We start from the raw sequence: 16625 nt of genomic DNA on the forward strand, positions 1-16625 counted from the left end.
ATTATGTTGGCAGTATGATATGCTCGAGTGATATGGTCGAGTTTTTTGTACTCTTTATTTTTTTTATTTATTGTGCGGGTACTCGCGTTTCACCGAACGGCGTGGGTTGAAAATCAGTGTTGCCCTCTGGGTAAATTTTCACTGAACCCTTTCCTTTTTTTGGTGAGCTGCGGCACCCATATACCTTTATGTTTTCCAACTAAATATTAATGTGTGTGTATTGTAAGTATGTATATTTTAATGTTATAAATGTATATTATGTGTGTCGTAGGTGTTACCTGAATAAACTTTTTTATTATTATTACTTAACTTCTAATCTTAGGGTGGTATTAATAAACTAATCTCAGCTTCGAGACTACCCTCAAGATCAATGTTCTTATATAAAAACGGGGACTTGAGCATGATCTTGAGGGCAGTCTCAGCTATAGATGCAAGGCCGGTTTAAAACCATTTAAACCAATCCGTTTAAAACGAAAAAAAAAACGTTTAAAACCGAAATCAACCATTTATTTCGGTTTAAAACGGCTGCTGTTGATGACTATGTTTTTGTTAATTATAACTAAGTACCTCTACATTTTCTTGATTTTACCGAGGTAGGGATATAAAAGAGTACCTATCGTGTAAAGATTTTTTAAATGTGTAATAAGTATACTGTTATTGATAATCTAAAGTCTAAAGTCCCATCTAAAGTTTAGATCCCAACTCAAAAAGTGGTTAAAGGGGAAGCAGTTTTATAGCATAAGTGAGTTTTTCACTTTATAAATAGGTTTTTTTTCTTTTCTTTCTTCTTTTTTTATACAGATAAGTGTTTTTGTAATATTTTTTAGTAGTTATTATTGTATGTCACAACATGACTAAATGTGCTGAGCGCTATAAGCTTTACTTCCATCGATATACTTACCACATTTATGACAATAAATTTCATTTCATTTCATTTCAAAAATAATTTACTTAGCGTGTTTAGTTCTTTTTATTGATATTCTATAAACTAATAATACGAAACATAACGTCAAGTGACCAAAAATTGCCCGTAATGTTTAAAACACAGTTCTTTTATTGTTGTAGGCGAGTTTGCAACGGTTTAAAACGATTTATTTGGGGTTTAAAACGGCAACATTTGGTTTAAAGCGTTTTAAAACAATTGTTTTATATCTATAGTCTCAGCTGAGATTAGTTTATTAATACCACCCTTAGTACCTACCTATGCCACGAGTAGGTACTAATGAAATCCGCCCCACAAAGCTCGCCAATACGCGTCTGTGGCGTGGATGCGTCAATACGTAATTAGTAGTTTGTGTTCCCAGATATTTCAATGTCACAAATGCGTAGCGAAATTCCATTTGATCAAACCAGCCTTTGACCAATCCAATAACACAGACCTATTTATTAATGCCAGTTTCATTGTGGTGAATCCGTTTGGGTTTACAAACCTGGACATGGCGTACTCGGACATATTTAGGTAGGTAACGTACGTAATTAAATTGAATAGACTCGAATCGTAGCCCTAACAACGAACTCAACTATGTTTATTCAGTTGGTAACATAGTTACATTTTGAATCTTGCATTTTGAAAAAATAGGTATATTTTTGTATCTACATATTATTGTTGATAGTTTCATCCACCTAAAACTACAGCAGTTTCTCAACCTTATAGCCAACGAAAAATACTTATTTGCAAGAAAAACCTCGGCCCAGGGCCCTGGACGTTCTTAAAAAAATGTGTTGTGTAATATACAATTTCAGTAATGTAGCTGCCTAATATATATTGGTTATCACATGGTTAGTCCCACTCTTAAAAGGAACGAAGATACGAAACGTTTCCTCCGACCAAGTAGATTTAATGCCATCAGAGGCAAACCATATCATATATCCACAATACACGGGTGAAATGCCTGCCACCACCTGATTGGTCTCAGGTGGAATGGCGCGTGGGTAGTATCAAATCGTGTACTCCGTATTTCATATAAAGTTAGTGTTTTATTAAGTGACCGTTTGCAGGTGACAAATGGCTGGTGTCCTGTCTGGGGGTGCTGTATCTCAGCAAGGGGCTGTTCTACAGAGTGGTGCCTGCAGACCAGAGGATGGACTCACCGTACGCCGGAGTCTTCAGGTCGGTTCCAGAGAACATTCCTTATAGTGGACTGCAAAAGAATAACAAAATGCATTTAGCTGCTCCGGTCGTCTTCCTGGGCATGATGTAACAACCAACCAATGGATTGTCGACAAAGGGTTTGTCGTTTTGAAATGGCTACATAGTCCAAATTAACAAGATCCTGTTATACACAATGAATAAAATAATTCACGTAAATAAAAAATAAGGTTTAGAAAATTATGACACTCCTACAGATTAGTTTAGGGAAAATTTAATCTAGTCGACTTTTACAATATGAACAACGAGGAGTAAAAAAACAGTACTTATGTTATTTTCTAGTAGAATTGTGTAGGGAAGTACCTAAGCTCGAAAACCCCGGTTGCTCGCGGCTGCACCCAGAAATCGGATGTATATATGCTGTTTATGCATATTTGTGGACTCCCAGTATTCAGATGTTTTATTTGGTTATACTTGTGCAGGTTTCGTCTATGGTGGTGTGGACAATGGCTGGAAGTGCTGGTGGACGACCGCCTGCCTACAGTGAACGGGAAGCTGGCATTCCTGCACACAAACCACACGGATCAACTGTGGCCCGCCCTACTCGAGAAGGCTTATGCTAAGTAAGTCATCGACATTTCGCCAAAGTATCAAAATCCAAAAGAAACATAATTTATGTTGTCAGTTAAATTGCGTGGTCAAAAGTCGGTGCTGGCTTTAAAGCCAGGATCTGGACGACGACTAGTTTTTTAACTTGTGTCATGTTTGGATCATACATAATGGATATCACGTGGTTTCAAGGATTTGTGCCCGGTTAATAGCAATAGGAGATAATCATAGCTGGCGAGGAGTCATGAAATGATCAATTCTAAGATCTGCCCACGACATATGCATTATATACCCTTCGAATGCTGTGTTATATTATGTGTCATTTTATCACCTAGATTGCACGGTTCCTATGAGGCGTTGAAGTATGGCAGTCTGCTGGACGGGCTGGCGGACTTGACTGGAGGTATCACGGAGTCGCTAGTAGTGCCCGAGATCGGGGACCCTTCCGCCCTGGCTTCCCTGCTCAAGACCACTAGCGTAGTCACAGCACATTACTTCCCTCCCGTAAGTTATCAACCACTGCCCTATTTTCCCTAAGAAGTAGCCAAGCAAATGCAACCACGGGAAATCGAACCATCACCTATATAAACGGGGCGCCATACTGAATGTGGATACCCGGATTAAACCCTATCTCACATAGTAAACGAGTGCTCTCTACTGGGGGGTTAAAAAGTCCGCATCGAAGCCTGAAGCATCGAACGCCATCTAAAATTCATCTAAAAAGCAATATTGCTTTTTGATATGTCCGCATATAAAAATAAGTGCGCAATATCAACAAATGTCAAATAGCAATATTGTTTTTTAAATGAATTGATTCTGTTAGGCCTTTTTAGCACCCTTATGAGGGTGTGGCTCTCAAGTTATCAACACTATCGGAGGCCATCAGGCTTGCTACTAGCGCAAACCGCACTGGAGCCGCGTGGTATAGATACTACCCCTCTTCATTTGATTGACAGACCCCCTGGTCTGTGTCCAGCAGTGAGACATAGGATGTTTATGTTATATAATTTTAATTCGGTTTTCATTAAATCAATGTATGTGTATTAAGTGTTTATTAATACCGTGCATCCACACTCCCCACTGCAGTTACTTTTTGTAGATCAACGTTTTCAAATGTTACTCAGCAACAACCGACAGTAAAAAGTTATTTACAGAGCCATAAAAGTTACAGACAGTTACCTAATGTTACCGTGTTGCATTGTGTTGCTCCACAAAAGTTAACTGCGGTGTGGATGCACGGATACTCTGCGTCGAGCGGCCGTCCCGAACGGTCGTTTGTTCAGAGGTCCCGAGCTGCGCCCCGCAGCTCCCCGCGCTGCGCCCCGCAGCCCCCCGCCGCGCGCCCCGCGCCCCGTGCCGCCATTGTCTGCCGGCTACCTGCTGGCGTGACCCTGCCGCCATACATTGAGCCAACAATAGTTCTTCTCAGAACTTGCTGGCTTATCTAAGTTTCAAGGTTAAAATAACGACTGTTATTTTACAGTTGCATCGATCTTAATTTAAAACCACAGTTTCGTGGTCCTCAGTGGATACCTTGCGGTGTTAACTAAGCTGAGTGGGACGTGGCCCTGGGGCGTCCGCTTGCCTCACTTTGAGGCAGGCATATTACCCGGACGGGGCTAGAACCACCGGCCTTGGGGTCTACCCTAGTCGACTCTAGCTGTCACCCGGGGTAGAGTGACCAATCTCTACCCCTTATTCTTTTCTCTTCGTGTTTCGGGGTGTAAAAACCCTCCGCACTTAGAGCATAGGAACCCTCTTGCACAATAAGATCGGCAAAGGGATACCAGCTTAGGGCACACCATAAGCACACATCCTCTTTGTTAACCCCAACCAAAGAGGCAAAACTCACTCTCACACACCCTCGAGCAATCCCACTCGAGTTGCGAAAGTTAGCGAGCGATCGCCTCAGAGTTTCTTGCGCCGCTTATTCTCTGAGGAACGCTTTTGCGAAGCGGTAGTAATTATTCTATAGCAGATTGGCCGTCCCTTAAAAATGGCCGACAGCTCCGAGCTGTGGGCCGAAATCGGTAAACTCATTTTGACGCATATCCTAGCGGATAAAAGCAGCGCGCTTTACGCTGAGATATGCCGTTTAGTACCGCAAGTTGCGGCGTTAACTTTGCCTTTCGCGCCCCGCGTTGATAGCCCTCGTGCCGACCGCGCTTCGTCACCCAGTCTCCCCGCGACCCCCTGCCCCACCGCGTCCTTCGCGTCGTTTCCCGGCCCTGCCCGCCCCGCCGCGTCTCTTGCTTTGTCCCAATCGCGCGCGTCATCTCCTTCCCCTGCTTCCCTTCTCGCCGGTGACGATGAGGTATCGTGCGATGTTCGTATGGACGTTGCCGAGTCCGATTCGTCGTCGGAGTGTGTGGAGTCGTCCTCTTCGGAGGACATATTCACGCTCGTGGAGGGCCGTAAGGGAAAACGAGCCCGCCGTCACCGTGAATCTGAGCCTGCTAAGGTTCAGAAAACGTCCTCGGGAACGTCGATCCCCCCCTCTTCCATCCCCGAGGTCCGTAAGGTCCCTTCCAGCCCTTCTAAGGCTGTCACTGAAGTACAAAAAGGTCCCACCCCTCCGCCCTTGTACATGAGGGACAAAAATAGGTGGAATGAAGTCTCCCTTCGGGCGAAAGAGGAGAACATCGTAATCACCAGCGCCCGCACGACCCAAGATGGGATCAAAATCCAGGTCCCGTCATCTTCTGAGCATAGAAAGCTCACTTCGATTCTAAAAGGTAGAGGAATACAATTCCATACCTACGCCCTCCCGGAGGAACGTATCCTCCGTATTATTCTAAAGGGAATCCCTAAGGAGTGGGAAACCACTCTTGTTAAGGAGGACCTTATTAAAAACGGTTTTCCGGCTCTCGAGGTGCACCGTATGCACCGCGGTCGTGGCCAAGTCCCGTACGACATGGTCACCGTTATATTAGAAAGGACGGATGAGGGCAAGAAGATCTTCAACCTGAAGACTTGTTGCGGTCTATCTGGCCTTAAAGTTGAAACTCCCCATAAGGGAGGCCCCCCAACGCAATGTCATAGATGCCAACTTTACGGGCATTCTAGTAGGCATTGTCATGCCAAGCCTAGGTGCGTAAAGTGCCTAGGTGATCACGCTACCTCGGATTGCCTTAGAGGCAAAAACGAGGTGGAACCCCCTAGCTGTGTGCTGTGTGGTCAGCAAGGTCATCCTGCGAACTATCGCGGATGCACCAAGGCTCCACGCACCCACCATAAGGTAGCTCAACGAAGGGCAGCCCGCGCTGCAGCTTCCCAACCCGGTCCCACTAAGGCCCATATGGCCCCTTCCTCGCACTCTACTCGCGATTTCCCGGCTCTGCCACTCACGCAAACCAAACTCGCGCCACAGCGTCCATCCGCATGGATTCGTCCCCCGGCAATCGTCCGACCCACAAATCCGCTCCGCGCCCAACCTAGTAGCAACTTAGGTATTCCTGCAGCCACTCTTGCGCCTCATCCGGTTCCTGCGATGGCCCCTCAGGCCTCTGCGTTTCCTGTCAACCAGTTTAGGGAATTTAGTATTCTCTTTAAGTCGGCCCTTAGTCAACTTGACAGTTTATTAGACTCCCTGTCCCAATTTAAAGCCTAATAATGGATTGTACGAATAAAAGTAGAGTCAAACCGCGTTCCCTTACAATAGGTTTTTTCAATGCTGATGGCATCTTAGGTCAACGTGCAGAGATTCACGAGTTTGTAAAACATCATCAGGTAGATATTTTATTAGTGCAGGAATCTTTCCTCAAACCCTCTAATCGCGACCCCAAGATGGCGAATTATAATTTAGTGCGAAACGACAGGATCTTTGCGCCCAAAGGGGGCACTCTCATTTATTATAGAAAGTCACTTCACTGTATACCTATAGACCCGCCTGCCCTCACTGACATTGAGGCTTCGATCTGTCGAGTGGGCATGACAGGACATCAGCCAATCACACTAGTGTCGGCTTATCTATCTCCTAATAACTCTAAGAGGTTACTTAGAAGTGACCTCGAAGCCCTCTTTAATCTCAGTAATTCAGTCATAATTGCTGGCGATCTTAACGCTAAACATCTTTCTTGGAGTTGCTTAACAACAAACACAAGAGGCAGGGTATTAGAAACTCTAGCCGAGCCCCTCTATTATGATATAATAACACCATTGCAGCCCACTAGATATCCCCCTGACTTGAACCACAGACCAGAAATACTCGACTTGGCGCTTCTAAAGAACATAAACTTACGTTTATGTTCTATAGAAGTACTACACGAGTTACAATCCGACCACCGACCTGTTATATTAAAACTAGGCTCCCGTTTAGACGCCCCTGATAATCCAGCAACCCCTAAGACAGTACTGGACTGGGAGAAGGTGGCCGAAGGCCTCCAGTCTTCTAGTTCAGTATACTTAGATAGTATCCCAGTAGAAATAGCCTCCTTAGAGGAGGCCTCGACAGCTATTAACTCCCTCACGGATCACGTGAGGTCGGTTTTGAATGAAAGTTCAAAACAGGTTCCGGAGATGGAAGACCATCGCTGGAAACTGCCTACCGATATCCGTGATCTGCTAACGGAGAAAAACGCAGCCACCCGCGCATATGATTCCAATCGCACCGAGGAATGTCGCCGTCATTTGCGTCTCTTGCAGCATACTGTAAGAAAACGTATTAATGACATGCGACAGAATCGGTGGGATAATCTTTTGAGCGGCATTGAGCCCCACCACCAGGCCATCTGGCAGCTGTCTAGGTCTCTTCAAAAGGATACGGTTGTTCCTACTCCTCCTCTCAATAGGCCTAACCAACCCCCCGCTTTTGACGATGACGAAAAAGCCGAATGCCTTGCCGACAGTCTCGAAGCCCAATGTTCGCCCAGTACTCTCCCTATCGATCGTAGGCACCTCTCGACGGTGAACTCTGAAGTTCAGCGTAGGGATTCTGTACCTCCCACCGATCCTCCTCTTCCACAGGTTACTGAGGAAGAGGTACTAGGTATCATCAAAAGATTTCATACCCGAAAAGCCCCTGGCTCAGACGGTATCACGAATCGTGTCCTTAAAAACTTCGGTGCTCCCCTCATCTGCTTACTAACGGCAATATTCAACGTCGCCATGAGCAACTGCGTCTTTCCACAGCAGTGGAAAGAAGCAATTGTAATTGGTATACCAAAGCCTGGGAAACCTAAAAACGAACCTTCCAGTTACCGCCCTATAAGTCTCCTCAACACCATGGGGAAGATTTATGAGCGGCTCATATTTGCTAGATTACGGGACTACGCCGAATCCAAAAGTCTTATTCCACCAGAGCAGTTTGGTTTTAGAACCAAACACTCCTGCGTTCAACAAGTGCACCGTATTGTTGAACATATCTCCAGTAGATTAAACTTAAAAAAACCTGTCGCTACGGGAGCGCTCTTCTTCGATGTGGCGAAAGCGTTCGACAAAGTCTGGCACAACGGCTTGATCTACAAGCTTTATTCACTGGGAGTGCCAGACCGTCTCGTGCACATCATACGAGACTTCCTCTCAAATCGAACCTTTCGCTACCGCGTAGAAGGAACGCTCTCGTCACCGCACCCGATACATGCCGGAGTCCCACAAGGCTCCGTCCTCTCCCCTTTACTATTTTCATTGTATACTAGTGACATTCCCAAATCCCCTAATACCGAATTAGCTTTATTTGCGGATGATACAGCCATCTATTCTTCGTGCCGTGGTCGAGTTATGATGACCGGAATCCTCCAACGCGCGGCCAATGCCTTGGGCAAGTGGTTTCGCAAATGGAGAATCGAGGTAAACCCGGAGAAAAGTGCAGCGGTGTACTTTTCAAAGGGCTATTATAACACGCCACGGTCACGCCGTCAACTTAAAATCATTAAGATGTTTGGCAAGCCGATCCCTTGGGAGGAGCAAGTCAAATATCTCGGCGTAGTCTTAGATAGACGTCTTACTTTCAAGGCCCATATCAAACGTGTGCGCGATCGCGCCGCGTTTGTAATGGGCCGTCTTCACTGTCTTCTTAACAAGCGAAGTAAATTGTCCCTTAGGAATAAGGTGAAAATCTACACGACTTGCATCCGTCCGATCATGACCTATGCAGGGGTAGTTTTCGCTCATGCGAGTCCCTCTCAAATCCACCGTCTACAGGTAATACAAAATCGTTTCATGCGGAAAGCCACGGGAGCTCCGTGGTTCCTTCGCAATGAAAATCTGCACATTGACCTAGGTTTGCCAACCATTGCCCAGTGGCTCAAATTAGCTTCCAAACGTTTTTTCGATTCTGCTCCGCACCACCCAAATCCCCTGGTAGTTGCGGCTTCCGAATACATCCCGCTTAGGGACGGTACTGAAAAGTATCGGCGTCCGAAGGACGTAATATACGATCCCGACGACCCGATTACTCTAGCCATAGAGGCAGCCAATCAGCTCGCGACACCAAACACTTCAGGACCCCGATACCGACCCCGCCGGCGTGGTCGACGATTTCCCTCATTCAGCGCTTATCGCTATCGACCCACTAGGGTCGATTAATTCTTTCAAATATTTTTCCTCTCAGACGACGCCCTGAGCCGAGGTTCGCGCCCAACTGGGCACCCTCAGGCCTGTTGTCTTAAACGTTGTACCGGGTGAGAGCCTTCAGCGCTCCCCATTTGTCCGGCCAAGTAGTTAATGCCATCTGCGGCAAATCTACAATAAGTCACGTCAAAAAAAAAAAAAAAGGATGCACGGATAAATAAATAACCATGTCAGGGGACTTTAGCGGCTCAGTACGAGTAGTAACCTTGACACTAGGATCGATGAGGTCAGTCGTTGATCTCACAGCCCATACGAGAAATCAACCCACTAGTGGGGTACGTGCGCACGCATTTGAATGTCACGAATTCCATAGTCTCTTCTTACTCCGATACGATAGGCGGCAGTTTATTTATGTACGTAATCAGATGATGCAGATATATTTTTTATAAAACGTGAACATAACATAACATAAACTGCCTATATACGTCCCACTGCTGGGCACAGGCCTCCCCTCAATCAAACGGAGGGGGTATGGAGCATACTCCACCACGCTGCTCCACTGCGGGTTGGTGGAGGTGTTTTTACGGCTAATAGCCGGGACCAACGGCTTAACGTGCCCTCCGAAGCACGGAATCGTCTTACTTTTTCGGACAATCAGGTGATTCAAGCCTGAAAAGTCCTTACCAAACAAAGGACAGTCTCACAAAGTGATTTCGACAATGTCCCCATCGGGAATCGAACCCGGACCTCCAGATCGTGAGCCTAACGCTCTAACCACTAGACCACGGAGGCTGTTAAGACCACGGAGGCTGTTAAAAACGTGAAAACAATGTATTTTATACGGCATTTGTTTGTATGTATCTTCCAGTCTCTGCTTACCCCGGTGGGAACTAGGCGCAAGCTTATGTATGTATAAATAATGTGTCTTTCATCTTTATACAAATTCATAGTAGAGGATGATACTTAAAGGTATTGTTTTGACTAGGTTGCCCCTCTAGGCTATTTTGTTTTTACTTTAAATATTTTGTCGTTTTTTGTATTCGCAGGCAAACGAAGACAAAGTAAAAGGAATCGAGCTTGAAATGAACTACAGGATATATAACGTTGAAAAGGTGAGAATGGAATGCAATGAAACCTAGACTTTCTACCGTGTGTGTTTCTACCTCAGCACTTCCCATTTATCCGACCAACTAGTGATTTGGAATCATTTAGAAAAACCCGATTTTCTGCAGACAACTCTGTGATTTAAGTAAGTAGGAAAAATACTTATAAAAGGAGGTTGTGCAGATGTTGTAAAATAACCTATTCATAGCGTATGCTATGCAAAGAAATCCGCGATAGCGCAGTTCGGAGAACGCTTGACTATATAACCTACATCGTAGTATGACGGGTTCGAATCCCGGCTCGAGCCCGTCCAACTCCCGAATTCGTTTTTATGAGTTTGAATTAATAAAAAAAAAATATTACGGGTAACTTGGACCCAGGTTGTTAGTAACAATGATTTCTTACTCACTAATATTAATGTTAATATAATGTGTATGTTAATATTAATGTTTTGTAAAAAAATATAATTCAATGTGCAACTATGTTTACCTACAGAGTAAGAGTTAGAGTTAAATTAATATTCGTCAGCATTATGTATGGGCGAATTTAACGGCCATATTGTTTCTTTATTGAGAAGTTGTTGATTACTTATCGATTAGGAATATACGTAGTCGTAAGTAAATCTTCTTTGTATTTTATTTTTCATTGACGTTTCTTTGTGCTATAAATAATAATCGTAACATAAGCTCATGACTAATCCCAATAGGCGTAGTAGTACGTCCATTGTAAGATGAACTCAGTACCAGGACCCAACTTTCTGTTAAACAAACGTGACAGATGGTGAGCCGTATCGCCGTCTGTAATGGTCGAGCCAACTCTGTTTCTATATTACTTATTCCGTTTTTCCAAGATCGTTGGTAGTGGAAAAACATGGAAGAGGCCTACGTCCAAAATTAGATATCGATTTAGGCTGATATAGATAGATAGTTACTTATTCCGTTTTTCACAGGGTCCGCTTAGCTAACCTGAAGATTTGATGGGTCTGGTTTTTAGGTAGTGAAAATTGCACTTGAGATAGTAATAACTCATTGGTGCAAGTCCGGTAGGTATCGGGGTTCGAAACGGGGGCGTTTATAATTGTATTTGTGTTTATTTCACTCACAGCTAGAGGCGATGGACGGGCCAGTGTACCTGGTGCGGTTACGAAGACCCCTGGCTCCGGGTGACACGCCCGTCACACACGTCGTCTTAGACCACGCCGTGTAAGTAGACACTTAGGACGGTATTGATAAAGTAATCTCAGCTGAGACTGCCTTCAAGATCATGCTCAAGTCCCTGATTTTATATAAGAACGCTCACATTGATCTTGAGCGCAGTCTCGAACCTACTATCGCTTTTATGCACTAGCATGGGACCGCTCCCTGGACGCTACACAGCTGTCCTACCATTATGGTGACAAAGTGGTCTGCCGGCATTTACATATCTGTGAAGATAATCGGTTAAAGACATGTCTTTTTATTCGCATCCTTATGGCCTTTCCGCGACACAAACAATCCGCACGCGCTTCCCCTTGCTCCTTGGCGCAGCAGTTCCCAAGGTTGTCTGACGACAACTCGTCTAATACAAGTTTAGAAACTCGGGACCGACCTTTACATAATTTAATCGATACCAAAAAAAGAACACCATCAGGCCATTAAGACTCAAGCAAGACCCAGAGGGGGTGAGGTAGAGCTTGGCGTCTGATACGAATTGGTGAGCGGCGGAGAATTACCTACCGTTCTACACGTAGTATTATTCTTTATTCTATGTGTATGACAGTAAGACAAAAAGATGGAATGTGAAAAAGACAGACCTAGAAAATGTACTCTTCTCACAGCTGTCCTACCATTATGGTGACAAAGAGGTCTGCCATCGCCGGCATGTGATTTATATGTCTGTGAACATAATCAGTTAAAGACGTGTCTTTTTTTGGCATTTACATGTCTGTGAAGATAACCATTCCGCCCAGCGAAAAAACAACTGAACCAGTAAAAATATAGTTTATATCTAAAATTTCTCTGAACCAATGATTTTTTCTAACAACTGAGACATAATAAAAGGAAAAACCTTTCACAGTGTATAAATTTTATCTAATCTCATTAGATAAAATTTTCCGACGAGATCCAGATTCCAAGAATATTGAAATATCTAGAATCAGAAATAATCTCCGGTACTCGGAATAAATACACTGTGAAAGGTTTTTTCTTTTATTATGTCTCAGTTGTTAGAAAAAATCATTGGTTCAGAGAAATTTTAGATTTAAACTATATTTTTACTGTTACTTTTGAAGGACTTGTTGCCACATACTCTAAAGAAAAAAAAAACGTATAAACCTTAATTGCATATAAACTCTCTCATCTCATTCATATAAACAAAACCTGTAAGTGAGGTCAATGACCAAACTCACCTACCATCCCTCTAACATAGGAAATAACTCATTAACAACTACTCACTTACTAAGGTAAATAGCACCGGTAGGATCTGGTTAACATTATCCTTTCGAAAACACGGAATCAACTTACTTTCGGTTAATTGTGACACGTGACCAGCAAAATCGTAGAATCCTAAGCAAACTAGGAACTAGTCTCACAAAGTTGATACTTTTCCACCTGTTGTCATGAGGTCCTGTTGGACCTCGAGATCGACAGCCAAACCCTAACCACTAGAACCCACGCCATTGAATTTTCCCTTTTCCGTGGTCCAGGTGGAAATCAATACCTCTATATGAGCGAGAGCGGCTCACGGCATCGACGAAGGGCTTCTGGATGTTATACTCGGACTTCACCCGGGTGTTCTCCCGGCTAGAGATGGTCCATCTGGATTCGGAGACCAGTCGAGCTGAACCCTCCCTCGCGGACAAACACAAGTGGCAGATGAAGATGCACCAGGGCGGCTGGAGGCGAGGGGTATCCGCTGGTGGTTGCCGGAATTATGTTCGTAAGTATATCTCTTCTTTCGTGTAGGCTGTGTGATTGATAACCGACCTCGTCCACCCTGATGTCAGAACCGCCAAAGGCCCTTGATATCTCTAAATGAAATTGGCTATTTTTCCATTAATGCCCGAGGCACCTTTCACGTAAGGTTTCACAGAAATAAGGCTGAATTTATTGGAAATCATTGTTTTACTGGAATATATTGGGTGCACTTCAAACAGTACTTGTTACCTTTCCTTTCTAGGTAAATAAAGGTGGTAACGATAAAAGTATGCAAACACTATATTGTAACCACAGATGATAACATAAAAAGTTAAGATACTTTGGAAGTCAGTATTGTATCTCTTGAGTTAAACTTTACGGTAAAACTATTTCCTTTCAGACTTCTTCCACATGAACCCACAAATTCAGATCATCCTGAACGAACCGGACACTGTGGTAGTGTCGCTGAACCAGCACAGTATTATGGAGCCCAAAGTTATAGGCTTCAGCATATATAAAATGCCGAAATTTTTGACTGAGACTGCCTCGCCTTTATTCTTCAAGAAAATTAAGAGCGCCATCAATTCCCAGTACACGAACAGTCGACAAGTCAGTCATAGGTATGTATAATAAACGTTAATTTGTAAAGCTACCGGCTTGGTCTCGCAGTATTGGCTCTATGTAGCGGCTGGACTGCACATAAGTATACTGTGACGTAGCAGGTTGCGAATAGGCGGTAACATAGCATAAAAAGCGCTACGCGAATTCTATCAATAATTCTTGGCGAATTTTTGCCGCGATGCGAATTTGGCAACGTGATTTCTTACCCATTTATTCTCTCCAGAATGTTCTCAACCAGGACCTGTTTCAGATGCCATTTGGAAGCGTCAGCTTACCTTATCATGCCGACCACTTTTGAGCCACGGGAAGAAGCCAATTTTTCATTACGAATTTTCTCGAACAAAAATTTGAAAATGAAGGTGCTAGACTACGCGCCTCAGATGCTGAAGGCTGTTGTAATAAAGGCGCCTCCTGGTGTGGAGACGTCAAGTTTCGCGCAATACGAGGCTGTGTTCCTACAGTTAGCCGATGAGCACAGGACTATAGATGCCTTCGAACTCCAAGAATTACTTGATGCGTGTCTACCAAACGATTATATCAAAAGCTGTGCGTCAATAGACACCTGTCGACAGATCGTGCTTTCTATGGACGTATCCTTTTATAATATTCAATATATTCTCTATTACAACCCTACTACCTACTCAATTGAGTTTTTTTCATCTCAGTTCTTTATTTCTGCAACGATAGGACTGAATGACAGGAGCCGGTTCTTGATAGAATTTCCTTAACAGCAAGCAACAGAAGAATGGCACGGGGCGCATTTCCCTGTCAGATTTCAAAGACCTGATGTGCAGCTTGAAGCACTGGCAGCTGGTGTTCAAGTCACACGCGCGCGAAAAGATGGGGGTCCTTCGCGCCGAACGGCTCAGAGATGCGCTCAGAGAAGTAGGCTTCGCGGTCCCTGAGAGAGCTCTCGCTTTACTAGTACTAAGGTTAGTATCTATTATAGCCGGATAGCCTTAGGTACCTTTCGATATAAATTAAATACATATTCATTTCGACATGACAATTTCTTAGAAGGAGATTGAAATAGACTTCCAAGATTTTCTTTCTTCGCTTATTTTCTCAGTAGTTTTCGCTTTGTCTTCGATTTTAGCAGATAGGGTTTAATATAAATGTTATGACAGAGATGATGTATTTCATGACGAGGGGCTCGGTGGCGCAGCGGTTAACGCGCTCGGTCTGCGATTGTTGAAGTAAAGCAACTTTCGCAAAGGCCGGTCATAGGATGGGTGACCACAAAAAAAGTTTTCATCTCGAGCTCCTCCGTGCTTCGGAAGGCACGTTAAGCCATTGGTCCTGGCTGCATTAGCAGTCGTTAATAACCACCAATCCGCACTGGGCCCACGTGATGGTTTAAGGCCCGATCTCCCTATCCATCCATAGGGAAGGCCCGTGCCCCCGCAGTGGGGACGTTAATGGGCTGATGATGATGAATTGACATGTGTAAATTATTATATATTAATTCGTTTATTATGTATTGAAGGTATATGAGGAAGGACGGCATGTTACGCTTCGGAGACTTCGTATCGGCTGTTATGCACCTGCATCGAGCTTTTAGTAAGTATTGTTAGGGACTTTCCTCACCGCGCGATCGGATATCACGATAAAGATGCCATGATTAACCCCGTATTCTAAGATGTTCACTTGGACCTTCCTCGACTCCGTGAGGCGACCTCAAGGTCTTCCGCGACGGCGCCTCAACCTTAACTCGAGTTTACACCAGTAAGGCATGACGTCGTTTTCGTACTTATTATTTTATTGACAGTATTATATGCTGGATTCCAGTGAAGTCCTCAAATTGAGGATGTATATGTCAATTTAAAATACCAAAATGCTCAGCTAAGGCCAATTCGAGTGAAGGAAGAGTCGAATAAACCTCTTAGCATTCAGCTGTTACGTACGGTCACGAGCATTAATATGTATACACTTTGGTACCATGTCACATTAACTTTTTTGACAAATTGAACTGTAAGTCTCATTAAATGTCAAATATGTTAGTGCGACAGAGTGCTAAAGTGGGTACATTATATTGCTCATGACTGTACAAGTGTACACTGTAAGCCGTGATGTGTGTGCTCACTTATGACTTTATCATTCAACATGGCGATACAGGGAAATCGAGCAAATAAAATCCAGGAAAGTAATCAATTTAATTAAGTACATACTTGAAAACAAAATTCGTAATACCTACTACGTATTGTAACAACATTTTGAATCTGATAAAATACTTAGTGAAATTAGTTCCCAGAAATACGCAGTAATTCTCGTTTCATGAAATTAATTGAAACTGATGTACCTTATACTTAGTTACGTATTAAAGTGATCGAAAGGTTACTTCGCCACGTAAAAAAATACATCGACAAACACGATACAATGCATGGTGTATTTGTAGTACCTATCTATCTACTTATCTACGGCTGTGCTGTGCACCGGGATACAGTTTTGTGAATATAAATATTAAATACGTCTCTCTCTCCATAGAGTTCCGAACCTCAAAAGGAAAAACGAAACCTTATAGGATGACTTTTTGGTCTGTCCGTCTATATTCTTTTGTGACGACACTTATTATGGGTTTGTCTCTGACGGCATTAACCACTTGACCGGAGAAATGCTCTGATAGCTCTTTTCCGGTACAAAATTTAAAACAAAAAGGTTTAATTTAGTGCTTAGGGCACATCTCCCCTGTTTCTATGATCCGTGGTATCGGAATATCAAATACCTGTAAGTGGGCTTTGAATGCAATACGTATATATTGGATATTAGGTGTTATAAATACAATTTTTACTGAATCTTCC

The 16625-nt window shown here is 43.7% G+C and overlaps 1 protein-coding gene across 2 annotated transcripts in view; it reads left to right on the forward strand.

Moving 5' to 3' along the window:
• Positions 1–16625, forward strand: part of LOC126380086 (calpain-C) — a 56517-nt gene that overhangs the window by 36522 nt on the left and 3370 nt on the right. Inside the window, exons 1-11 of one of the 2 annotated variants that reach the window (XM_050029308.1) lie at positions 1053–1459; positions 1999–2110; positions 2572–2712; positions 3034–3202; positions 10255–10320; positions 11417–11514; positions 12996–13228; positions 13607–13826; positions 14078–14417; positions 14569–14759; positions 15314–15387. In XM_050029308.1, coding sequence (XP_049885265.1) covers positions 2082–2110; positions 2572–2712; positions 3034–3202; positions 10255–10320; positions 11417–11514; positions 12996–13228; positions 13607–13826; positions 14078–14417; positions 14569–14759; positions 15314–15387 — 1561 coding nt within the window. In that variant the 5' untranslated portion in view covers positions 1053–1459; positions 1999–2081. Of the gene's footprint in view, positions 1–1052; positions 1460–1998; positions 2111–2571; positions 2713–3033; positions 3203–10254; positions 10321–11416; positions 11515–12995; positions 13229–13606; positions 13827–14077; positions 14418–14568; positions 14760–15313; positions 15388–16625 lie in introns of those variants that run through there. The other variant, XM_050029307.1, reaches the window with a different exon arrangement.

Source organism: Pectinophora gossypiella, chromosome Z (assembly GCF_024362695.1).
Source record: "Pectinophora gossypiella chromosome Z, ilPecGoss1.1, whole genome shotgun sequence".
NCBI lineage: Eukaryota > Metazoa > Arthropoda > Insecta > Lepidoptera > Gelechiidae > Pectinophora > Pectinophora gossypiella.